The 13,010-nt window shown below is 42.3% G+C and overlaps 1 protein-coding gene across 1 annotated transcript; it reads left to right on the forward strand.

Moving 5' to 3' along the window:
• Positions 1-3,792: 3,792 nt before the first annotated feature.
• RPL37 (ribosomal protein L37) lies at positions 3,793-6,533 on the forward strand. Its single transcript, XM_054651895.2, has 4 exons — positions 3,793-3,952; positions 4,622-4,757; positions 5,078-5,162; positions 6,422-6,533. Exons 1-4 carry the CDS (start codon positions 3,950-3,952, stop codon positions 6,489-6,491), a joined length of 294 nt encoding a protein of 97 aa, XP_054507870.1. The 5' UTR covers positions 3,793-3,949; the 3' UTR covers positions 6,492-6,533.
• Positions 6,534-13,010: the final 6,477 nt, after the last annotated feature.

Here is a 13,010-nt window from a genome sequence, read left to right on the forward strand (position 1 = left end):
CTACTTATAAGTACCCTTTAGGTACAGCCATAGAATTGTAATTAAAAATAATGAGTTGTTAAAAATTTTTTATCACTTCCACTGTATTTTAACAAGAAATTTCAGAAGTTAATGTCAGCTGTTTAATTTTCTTGTATTCATTTTCATCCTAAACAAATAGAAAGACTTTTCTATTATGCTTATTAGTTTCTTAGCAGGATACAACAGACTTATTCATAAGCACGGTTTGCTAAAATTTTTTGTTATTGTCATAAAGATGTAAGAACTGTACAGATAATATTCATTAATATTTCAATTTATTAACCTAATATACTGTTACTGTTTGAGAGTTTTTTAGTAGAAAGGTTTAACTTGAACTCTACTGTCATCTTGTGGTGACCAATGTTTCTGGTTCAAACTCACATACAAAAGTTTTCAAACTGAAGAATCTGGATATTATACAGATGAAGTTATGCTGCTTCTGCCTGCTAGGTAACAAATAATTAGTGTCCACTAATTCTAACCGAGATATTTACCTCTGCAAATCAGAATGATAACCAGACACAAAGGCAACCAAACCAACCCTCATGAAAATGTTGCCCTTGAATTCGTCAGTTTTCCTGTAGCATTCCTGAGATGCTGTTACCTATATTAAAGTGTTTGATATTCAGGAGGATACCAAAAGGCATGCCTTTCATCTATGAGACCACACTAAGAAATTTGTTACACACTAGTCCTTTCAGCAGTTCAAGTTCAGTAAAACCAGTTCAACTCTGTTTTGTTTCACACCACAGGGTGTGTGTGGCTGTACTGCACCCCAGTGATGGTGTGATGTAGTAGCATGACATTAAACTGAGCAAAACAAATGCCACTGAGGTTATTTGTGGCTCACACACCCCTTCCTCTCTAATACCTAGCCAGTCCTGGTTCTGATCTCCCTGTCCTTGAACTAGACTTAACTCTAAGGCTTATTTCTAAAAGCATATCTATTTTTTTACTTCAGCGTTTTAACTCCAACCAGATCAGCCAGGCTGTGGAACATGGTGCAGAATATGGTATTCAATAAACCCTAGCCTAGAAGATTAATAGGATCACTGTTTGCTGGCACAACAAAGGATTTTTTCCATCAACAAACCTATCTGGACCAAAATTGCTGTAGGGAAGCTGTGATGGGAGATCAGCTGTACCGACAGACTCCTGTTTCCTACATCAAAAAGACAGTTCTGAAATCCAGACATGTCACCTTCTAAATTTTGGATTACTTCCTATGCAACAAAGAAGCAGCATGAATTAGTCAGTGCTGAATTTAGGCTGGTGCCACTCAGCAGCTGCCAGTACATGAGCCTGTGGGTTCTGAGCAATGGGCAATGAACTCTGTTCTCCCCTGTGAACTTCACACAGGCTAAGACCTCCTGGAATGGTACTGGGTCAGCCACAGCTCTGCCCACTCCCTACCCTAAAAGTATTCCTGAATACTAAAGAGGAATGCATGACAATAGCAACAGTCTTTCTTTCTGAACAGGTTTGAAGACATGTAAATGAAGAAGATCATTTTTATCCCACAAAGGACAGGAATAATTCCTGAATATTCTTGCAGGCAGCCAAACCAACAGACTTCCTATAGAGGCTGTTGCCATGGCACCTGTCCAATGTCCATGCCATCGTCCAGATTTCTGAGATTTAGTGAGAAAGAAAGAGCAAAGGATGCACTAGATAAAAGGCACACAGCAAGGCTGCTGGGAGAAATATGACTTCAGTTCAGCATGTAGGATGTGTACATACTATTTGAGTTAAGTGGTTTGTTTTGGTTTTTTTTTCCCTGAATGGTATTTCATCCATACAACACAGCGATTTCTCTTCTGATTTCTGGTAAGGAAGACAGAATTACTATAAAATATTTTAATTGAGTCAAGTCAGGGTAAAATTAATTTTACCTAAATTCAGCTACCTATGTGCCCAGCCTAATGGGCCTGCCTAGTTCTCTCTTAGAATTCATGGAAGAAGGGTTCCTCCCAAGGATCGTTTCTTCACCCTACTTCAGACACCTAATTTAATATGGGATGATTTACCATTTGGAACCAATGTCTCCTTTTTAACTACTGCAGGACCATGGATGGAGTAAATGTCTGGATTTCATGTGAGGTAAAATTAATACAGGCAAGGATTTCTGTTATTTCAGAAAGAGAAATTGCGACCCAAAAATGAGAGAACTGAGTGAATAGCCTGAGCCACACATTTTTGGGTCTGGAAGCCATGCTGCTGAAGTCAAAATGGCTTTTTCCCCTATCCCTCAACCTTACCAGAGGTCAAAGGCCTCCCACTACATAAATTAGCACCAAAAAAATTCAACAAGGGGCTACACTTCAAAAGAAATGAGGACAAATTACTATTTAGACAACCATATGAACATGATTTGTCCAGGAATGAAAATGCAGAAGTCAGACACAGCTTTACTAATTTGGGGACTGTGCTGTGGGACTACCCCTTTTTCTGATCAACGAACTCCATGTCACAGGGGTTTAACTCATTCATAGTGGGAAGGTTGCTCACAGTTTGTTGGCTTCTGGTGGGCCCAGACAGCTGTACTTGGGAAAAGCTGCATTTTTAGTCAGTAAACAAGGACTGACATCTAGCCTACCAGAAAAAGACATTCTTTCATCAAGTACTGTAAGACAAGTTACATAATTCTACCATCAAAGACAAATAAACTGGCTATAGCATGAATTTCTGGCTCTGTTTGGGATGACAAGGTAATGATCTGGTAATAAGGTATATAAAAATTTCTCCAATTTCCCCCGAAATGAACACTCTGAAGATAAAATTGTGTATAGACTGTAAGTCTACTGAAGGAGCATAGTAGGCAGGCATATGAGAATTTAAATAGCAGATTTTCAGAGAATAACAGAACATGCTGAGTTGGAAGGGACCCACAGGGTTCATCAACCAATTCTTGGCCTGCACAAGACAGCCTCACACAATGTATCTAGAGCATTGTTCTGATGCCAAATGTCCAAATGTTTCTTGGACTCAAGCTAGGTGCTGTGACCATATCCCTTTTTGGTGCCAATGATGTCCATTGCAACGCTTTTGATCTCAGGCAGACTATGTAGCACCATGGAGGGGTCTGGGGGAGGACATGGACAAATAGAGAGTGCAGGAGAGCCCATTCTTCAAGGCAGCTTACTTTGAAAGTCGTGTATTACAGGTAGTAATACATGATACAGGAATACAGGAATACATGTGCCTGAATTTCACTCATAAAAACTCACCATTAAACCTTACTGCTCTCTACAACCACTGAAAGGAAGGTGTAGTGAGGTGAGGCCGGTCTCTTCTACTGTGCTTACACAGAGAACAGAAAATGGTGAGAAACTGAGAGATGGGAGATTCACGTTAAAAATTTTGTGACTGCGCGGGCGGCCAGAAATTGGTTACCCGGAAGGTGGTGGAATCCTCCTCTCCCTGGAGGTGTCCAATAGGCGTCTGTGTTTGGCATTGGGCGATGTGGTTTAGGGGCTTAGGGTTACAGGGGTAGTGCTGGGGAGACCGGCGGACTGTATGGTCTTGTAGATCTCCAAAACTGGTGAGTCGGTGATTCTGTAAAAGTAACTCCGACTGTCGCAGTGAGCAGGATCAGGACTTGGCGCTGAGCCACTCGCCTGGCACCGCGGCCGCTCCTGCAGAGCTGCACCCCCGGGGTGCCCCGCGCCGTCAGTGCCCGGCCAGGCTCTGCGCCCGCCAGGCGCCCCCTCACACCGGGCCCGGGCCGGGCCCGCCAGGCGCCCCGCATACCGGGCCCGGTCTGTGCTCGCCAGCGGCCGCGCACATTGGGCCTCGTCTATGATCGCCAGCCGCCCCTCACACCAGGCCCGGCCCGGGCCCGCCCAAGCGGCCGTCCCCGGAAGCGGTCGCGGGGCCGTGGCGGAAGCGGGGCGGGGCGCGGCCTCTTTGGTGCTGGCGGCCGGCGAAGATGGTGAGTGCCGGGCTAGCTCTCGGGACATCGGCCGCCATCCGCCGCCATCCGCCGCCGCGCCGGGCCGGGGGCGCCGCGGGGGCAGGCCGGGCCGCGGGGAGAGGCCCCGCGCTGTGCCGCGGCCGGGCTGGGCGGCGGGGCTGGGGCCGGGGGCTGGCGGCGGGCACGGCTGCCGGGCCGGGCCGGGCCGGGCCGGGCCGGGCAGGGCAGGGCAGGGAGGCCGTGGTGCGGTGCGGTTCCGCGCACTTGCCGGCGACTCCGGCTTCGTACTTCTGCCGCCGTGGCCGAGCAGTCGGGCGGTAACGTAGCAGGAGGGGTTTCGCTCGCCAAGGGTGAGTGTGCGGCTGCTGCGTGTGAAGCGAGTCACTTTCCGTCGGGCGAGAGCAGTTTGGTGCTTTATGGTGATAGGTGTGAGGAGAGGGGAGCCCATGTAAGCGCTCCGTAGCTCCGTTTTATTTCCGCACAGGGGCGGGGGCACATAAGGAATGGCGGCAACGGGTCCTGAAAATGGATGCTGCTCGTAGTTAAAACTGAGTTGTGGTTTAGAGTTGAATGTGCCTCTGACGTGTTTATACGACTCGGTTTGCGCTCGGTTTTTTAAGGCTTGTTCTTTTAGTTTTGTGACTTGGACGTGTTAGTGATATTTCCATGTTTTGAAATGCTTTTCAGACGAAGGGTACCTCGTCGTTTGGTAAGCGACGAAATAAGACACACACCCTGTGTCGTCGATGTGGGTCCAAGGCGTACCATCTGCAAAAATCGACCTGTGGGAAATGTGGTTACCCTGCTAAGCGTAAGAGAAAGTGTAAGTAACAAACTTTTAACTGGCTCTAGTTTAAAAAATCGTGTTTCTTCTTCAGTAGTTTGACTTGTTTTCCAATCAAGGAGGAAAACTTTTTGCAGTGTCGTTTTGCAGTTTTGTCGTTTTGCATTTTGGAGCTTTCTTCAAATTAATGATGGTTTAACTATATGCCAGGTAATATGCAGTATTACTCCATAGAAACTGGCTTAAATTATAGTAAAGTTTTTTTTTTCTTCGTCAGCTTGAATAATTGTACCATACAAATGTGAGATGCAACAAAAATTACTTGGTGCGGGTAAATAACAGTGACTTACATATTTTAGATAACTGGAGTGCAAAGGCTAAAAGACGCAACACCACTGGTACTGGTCGCATGAGGCACCTGAAAAAGGTCTACCGTCGCTTCAGGTATAACACTTTATTACCAACTAGCATCCTGTGAAATCCTGCATAGACACTATTTAATTACAAAATTTACCACTCAAAATTACGTTTTAATTTTGTTTTAGTACCACTTAAGCGAGTACAATCTTCTTAAATATGTCATGAAATAATGGGCTTTGTCTGCATTTTATCCTCCCTTGAGGATAAAAAAAACCTTTCTGGTAAGACAAAAGGTGTGCAAAAAGTTCCAATGTTTATACTGAATTAAGGTAGTACAGGACATATATGTTATTGTAGTAAGAAGTTCACTTTTAAAAATTATTTGTGTGGTATTTTGTTTATTTGTGATTCATTTAAATAGATCATTACACTAAAGGCTTATTGAGATAAGTTTCAAAATGCACTCCAGTCCCATTTGCTCACTGAGAAGAAAGTTCAGGACAGGAATAACATCTGGTCCCTCTTTTTATTTGGAGTTCAGTCAGCATTAATTAGTTATTACATCAAGTTATACAACTGAGTTGCAAGTTTCTAAGACTTGTTACAAAACTTGAGTTGTACTTGGGAGGGGTAGTGGGGGTATTATATGATTCCCACTTTCTATGAATCCCATGGAATTCTGTAGCTTCTGATCCACTGCACAAGAATGCTATATGAAAGATATCATGTAATTCAGGAGTGATGTCATAAAAATGTAGATTAATTTTATTAGCAAAAGGTAAGAGGTTTTTAAGTCTCATTTGTGGGTGTGGTTGAGGGATCAATTTGTTTTGGTTAGCTCATTCTTTTCCAGTGGCAGCCATAAAACACCATCCAGTGTGCAGCTGTAGCTTGCTTTCCACTGAGTGTTGCTCAGGTAGAAATGTCGTCCAAAATCAAGCTCAGGGCTGAAGAGTGTGGTTGGAGGCATAGAGAATTTTTGTAAGAAATAGACTTCAGAAACAGGACCTCTTTAGCCAGATTAGAAGGAGTGTGTACTAAGATGTGCTTTCAGCAGGTGAGCTATATTTGCAGGGTTCACTCAGATAATGAAATCTTCCTGTCTCAAGAGGTCAAATTTACTTCAGCAGACAAGAATGAAAACCATACTGCTTATTCAAGACAATTTTTAATAATGTGTTTTTTTTAAAAAAGGTCTGAACGGGTGAACTCTGTAGTGATTTCAGTGCATTATTGAGATAAATTGAAAAAAACTAGTGAGCTTCATCTAAAACATGAGTGTCAGAAAATAACCTGGAGCAGGAATCAACATCTCAGAGTGGTAACCATATTTCTACTTGCAGGAATGGATTCCGTGAGGGAACCACACCGAAGCCCAAGAGAGCAGCTGTTGCAGCCTCCAGTTCATCTTAAAGACTCATCTGTTTGTTAAAATAAATGGTCTTAACCAGAAAATCTTGTCACCTTTTTTTACATACTTTTATGTACTCACTGAAATGTAGTATTCATGAAAATACATAAAGACTTGAAACATAAATTCTGAACTGATTAATTTAAAGCACTCCTTTAATTGAGTCTTCATTAGGTAGTACCTTTGTCTTGAAAAGGACCATAATCTCTGCACTGAACTAAAAAAGAGGCTTGTATCTATTACTCAGAGGAGGTCTCCAGCTAGAGAAGTGGAATATTGGTACTGTGGATTTGCCCTGTGTTCTTCTGATCTCAGTATGCCGTAGCACCGCGAGCCACAATTTTGTTTTGAAGATAGTAACTATAATAATAGTTACTGTGTAACTATAGTTATGTGCTGTGTTGGGAGGCGTTAGTGATAGAGGGATTTCCAATACCGTTCTTTTTTCACTGCTCTGTGGTACTCGAAGGCCTGCAAAAGTATTACTTACTGTGTGGATCATTGCTTCTTGGGCAAAGAGTGTGTACTGCAGATACAGGGGATTGGAGATCTGTGGGTTGGACAAAATTTTCTGAACGGCCTGATGGGGTTGGTATGGAAAGCTTGATACACAGATCTGAGTTAACAGTGTTGCATGTAAATAATAATACCAGATAGTAAGTCAGTTTGACTTACATAAAAATTACAGATAATTAATTTGTACCCTGCATTGTGTGTTACTGGCATTTAACTCACACTGAGAAAGTGATTATAAGGTGCTGCTATGCCAGTTTGGGGAATTGCAGTAGTTACTGTGAGTGTTTACAGCACTTCCAGATTGCCTTGCAGAGACAATACTAGAAACTGAAAAACTTGAGATGCTTTAAGCTTCTGAGGCTCTTCTCACTGCTCTTAGTTTTGTCATGAACTTCCAGAAGCAGAATATTGCTTTGTCTCTGTATGATCAGTTAATATATCACCTTCAAAATCACAGAAATTTTCAGCCAGGTGAAAATGGCTGACTGCATTTTCCTATGTTTTAAAATGGAGTTAGAATTTTTGGATAATCCAGTTTATCAACTTGGGCTGTTTCTAAACCAGAAGAAGTAATTTGCTCTTCTCTAACATGTAACAAATAGACTCTACCTGCTCTAGATTCAACTGGACCATTTGAGAAAGTTGGAATGTTAAGTGGTAGTGATGCTCTTAAAATACACAGTCCACAGTACTGGCCATGTATTCCCAGGGCTAAGGAGTGCCCCTGAAATGTTTTTGGTGATGTTAGGGAAACACATGTAGGGAGGAAGTAATCATAAATGTGTCCTTATTCTCTGAGAATAAACTCAAGACCATTATAAAAGCAGGTCAGCAGGATTCTAAGGAAATTTCATCATTTCAGTGATGTTGGATTGGTGGTATGGCAGGTATTCCGACTAAGGGTGGGAGCGAAAGCCTTTGCTTGACAGGTCTTAGGTGATCTTTCTGTAGTGTGGGGTTTTGCTCTGAGCAGCCTTTTTGACCTGCAGACATGATAAAGCCCTGTGAGGGCAAGTGCTTAGCTGCTTGCTGTTACCTATTAGCTTCTCATGAATTCTGCTCCTGGAAAATGAGCATTAGTATAACAAGCAATACACCATGGTAACTGATACAAAATTCCAATGACTTGGAGTAACTGAAACCCTTTATTTCAGGAAGAATTTTACTTGCAGCAAGAATGAATTTTATGGACAAGAATTTTGACAGCCATTTTCAATTGTTTTAAAATTCTTGGTGAGGGGCAGGAAATAATTTTTTGTGGGTTTTTTGTCCTGTTCAGAAAGGATTGCGTACTTCATGTGTCAGTTATATTTGCATTGTACAGGAAATAGATTTTGATGCCCTTCTGTTCTTTGTAGTGTGTGGTTCAATACTGAAAGGCTGCTTTGCTGGTTGCTTAGTGTATAATCTTTTATTGAAATCTCATTAGGCATTTTAACTTGAGCGTTACCTAGTGAACCTCTGCATAATGCTTACTGTATACTTTATGTATACAGTACTATTGTCATACCCAGTCTCTAATGTGTGAGTTTTGCATCCTTCAGACTGATAGATGGTGTAGTCCAAATTACATCAAAAATTACATATCCTATTGTTCAGTGTACAAGTCTCACTTTTTAGAAGTGTATTGGATGAAGGTTTCTTAAAGGCAGAGAGGTGTTCAGTGACTACAGTGGGGTAAGATGGATTGCCTTTGGTAAAAAATCCTTGTGTGGTGATGTATTATGTCTTCAAACACCTCCTCCACCCCCTCTCCCCCACCAAAACTGCCCTTGAACTTAGCAGAAACTGTCCATAGCAGGGCCTTTGTTGCCTAGCCAAGGAAGGTGACAAGAGACAGTAAGTCAGCCCCTGATAGCCTAGGAATGTTACTTGCCTGAAACAGCCTGAGAGGAACAACATTATGGTTACAGACTTCAGAAAATTTCCAGTAATTACTGCCTTGGATGGCGGCCAATATGGAAACTGCCTGAGGACTAAAGTCAGTCATCCTGCAACCCTAAAAGGAGTGGTCCTAAGTGAGGCCCTTAGAGCTCCCTGGCACAACAGCAGGCTGCATGAGCATCTCCCTGCAGGAGAGTTCAGCAATTCTTAGGTTCTAGGAGCTAGTCCATGGAACCCACTGCCCTCAGCGTGGGAATGGAACAGAGCTGGCAGATCTTGAAGTGTGCATTCCACAGGGAGCAGGAGCTCTCAATCTCCATCTGCAAGAAACCAGAGAAGGAAAGCCAACAGCATGGCTGAGTCAAGACCTGCTCGCCAAACTGAAGGGCGATGAGAAGAAAATAAACAGGCAGGGAAGCAGGAGGAGGTATCCTGGAAAGAGCATGGGGACATAGCTCAGTTGTGACAAGATAGAGCTGGGAAGGCAAGGTGTGGCTAAAGCAAACCTGGCAAGGGATGTAAAAGGAAGAGGAAGGGCTTCTGTAGGCATGTGAGCCATAAGAGAAGGTCAAAGTGTAACTTCCCCCACAGTGAACATGCCATCAATGACATAGTAGGATTGAGTGCACCCTCTGAGACTTTGCACTATCTGAGTGGTCCAGCTGTGACATGTCCAAGGGACAGGACGCCATGCAGGACATGGACAAGATCAAGCTGGCCCATGTGAATTTAAAGATGCTCGGCAAGGGCAAATGTAAGGTCCTGCACACAAGGCAAATGCCAGCTGAGATGAGAGATGAAGGGATTGAGAGATGCTCTATGAAGAAGGATTGAGGGTAGTGGTGCTCGAAAAGCTGGACATGAGCCAGCAATGTGCACTTGCAGCCCAGAAACCAGGAAGCCAACCACATCTGGGGCTGTATCCAGAGCAGTGTGGCCAGCAGGTCAAGCAAAGTGATTCTGCCCCTCTGTCCTTCCATCTATAGACTTCATCACAGAGTGCTGCATTCAGCTCTGGGGTCCCCAGAACAGGAAAGACATGTTTCTGTTGGACCATGCCCTGAGAAGGGTCACAAAGAAGATGCAGGGGGCTGCAGCACATCTCTTATGAACTCAGAGAGGTGGGATTGTCCAGCCTGGAGAATAGAAGGCTTCAGGAAGCCACTCAATACTTTTAGGAGACCTGGAAGAAAAATGGGGACAGACCTATTAGTAGGGCATGCAGTTACAGGACAAGGGGTAATGGTTTTAAACTAAAGGAGAGTAGATTCAGGCTATGTAAAAGGAAGAAGTCTTTTTCTTTGAGGCTGCTGAGACATTTGAACAGCTGCCTAGAGAAGCTATATACTCTCAATCCCTGGGAGTGTTTCAGGACAGATTGGACTGGGCTCTGAGCAGCTTGGTCTGGTTGAAGATGTCCTGGCTAATTGCAGGGCAGGTTGGATTAGAGGATCTTTACAGGTGCCTTCCAACTCAAACCATTCTCTGATTGTGTGATTTCTGCAGTGTCTTCAACTTAGAAGCTAGAAACAGCGGAAGAGATAGAAGCCTAGAGCTGGGCAAAACATACTCTTTTAGGGGGAGGAGAGGGAAAGTGGAAATAGTGCTGAGTGCCTGCGGAAGAAATGTACATTCAGTGGTAATGTAGAGTCAGAAGTCAAAGAGAAAAGGGCAAGAAGGATGTGCCTGTTTGCAAAATGCACCAATGATGCCAAGAAAGTCTTAATGCCAGCTAGTAGAAACAATCCGCATTAACGTTCCCCCTTTCATATTGTTAGTAAAGCTGAGAATGTTTACCCTTTTGTCTTCAATCCTTTGTTATCTTGTACTGTCTAATTATTACATCATCTACCACTCCCGGTCTCCTTGCTGGCCCTGAACTGTCCAGGGCCCTGATGGCATTGCAGTGTCTGGGCAGACTTATGTCAGGAAAGCCTTGCTGTGTCCCTGAACCACAGAAGCACTGGCTCCCTGTGTGTCGCAAAGGGCACACGAGCTGGGTCTCCACACTGGTGGCACTTGTAATGCCCTGGGTAACAGTGCTGGGGGTGTTTCCACAGAGTAGTAGCTCTATTTACGCTAGAGTATCCTGAGTCTTCCCACATGTGGGAATAAATTATTGAAAATATAGAAACAATTTACATTTAAAAGAAATAAACTGTACTAGGGGAACTTAGCAGCAATTTTCTGTCTCAAAATAAGATTATGGAGATAACTGACAGAAATCATTAAGTCAGCTTTGAGTTCATTTTTTGTTTTAAAATTCTGTTTTAAAAGTAGAGGCATGCCCAGTGTGAATTTTCAAACAGAAAAAGTGTTTTTAAAGTAGTGCACAGGCTTTTCAAGATAAAGAGTGTAATGGAGAGGCTATCAGAAAGTAAGTTGGCCTCAAAGACTCATGGAGGAATTCCTCTGGTATGTTTTGTTCCTACAGCTATTCTAAGAGGACAACCTGCACCCCACACCCTAACAATACATTACTCAAAGTTGTGCTGTTGGCCAAAAAAGCTCAGTCTTCCAATACGAGTCTAACATGCAAAAGGCGAGAGAGGAAGCAGTGCTGCTGATTAGTGTTGTAAAGTGTTTATCACTACCTTCACACTGAGTAAAGCTCAAGTAAGATGTGTAGGTTTAATTATGTACACATATATTATGTACAATACTTACGTATTATACATAAGTATGTATGTAAGTATACAATACTTATGTATTGTACATAAGTATGGATTAATATTTTAATATTTGATATACTTATGTACAATACTTATGTATTGTACATAAGTATATAAAATATTAAAATATGAATCCATTGTGATCTTACTATAAGGCTTGACCTAGATTATGCTTGATTTAACTCACCTGGGAGGCTTTATTGTAGATTTTATGCTTTTATTCTTTTTTTAAAAGCAACTAAATGCTCAAGGTGTAACAAAGAACTTTGAGTAAAACCGAATGCAGTGATATAAGCATAAAAGTCACAGTACAAATGGACAAAATATTTTGGTAATACTCACTTTTGTCTGCAAATATAAAAGTAATGAATGACTTCTACAGTCTAGTTCCCATCTGACTTTAACAGTTCATTTATTTTCATTTTCTAAAATGTTCTGATGTCTAAGTGATTAAGAGATTACTTAGTAATTCATGAAATGATATAGTTTTGTAGTATAGACCTGTAAAGCTTTTTGAATTCTCATTGTGTTGTCATGGTCAGGACAACAGCTTGAGTTAAAGCCAAAAATAGCTTGTAATCTTTTGGTATCAAGACAACAAGCTGTGCAGATATCCCAAATAATATTTCCCTCTTCATCTAGCTATGGCTTAATCCATTCTTTTTTTCCCCAGTGTGATACTCAACACATAATTTTCTCCTCATACTACAATGAATGTTTCCAAAAGATTAAAGTAATGCTTTTTGCATCACAAAAGAGAATTTTTCTTTTCCTGATGTTAGATTGCTATCCAATCCCACCCTGAAATTTGATAGCCTGACAATAACTATTTTTCCCCAAAATCTCAGATCATGAACTATGTTAGTTTGTATATTCTGATTTGTGTGCATGTTTATTACTTGTAATGTAAGAGCCAAAGATCTAACACCAGGCCAAATAATTTTTATAATTACACTTCAGAGCTTGTACAATTCTACTGTAGTGTAGTGTAATGTTACTATTGTAGTATAGCAGGATGCTCTAAGTTGGGTAAAACCTCTCAAACTTTGTCTTGTTAGCAGAAGTTATCAGAGGTGGATGGCGGAGGGCTGTCACACTGCTTTTGGTGTTGAAGAATGCTGAGACCAGCCTGACTCAATTGTTCAAAGTTAAACATCCTGAGGATGTGAAAAACAATATTTCCTGCCAGAAATTGGCACTGATGAGGATGTGGCCAAGTTCCTGAGAAAGGAACCCACAAATTATGGTAACTGAAGTAAAGCTGCTGAGCTAAAGGCTGATGAGCTGACACAGGTGATCTAGAAACATCTGACTGACAATCATTTTATATGTGTGGTTTATATACTATTAGAGCTCAGTCCCACTGTTTAATGGACACACTTCTGACACGTCCCTTCCCTTTCCAGAGTGAGAGTATGAAGATTTCTCCCTTGAGCGGGAACACCCCTC

The sequence above is a fragment of the Agelaius phoeniceus genome, chromosome Z (assembly GCF_051311805.1).
Source record: "Agelaius phoeniceus isolate bAgePho1 chromosome Z, bAgePho1.hap1, whole genome shotgun sequence".
NCBI lineage: Eukaryota > Metazoa > Chordata > Aves > Passeriformes > Icteridae > Agelaius > Agelaius phoeniceus.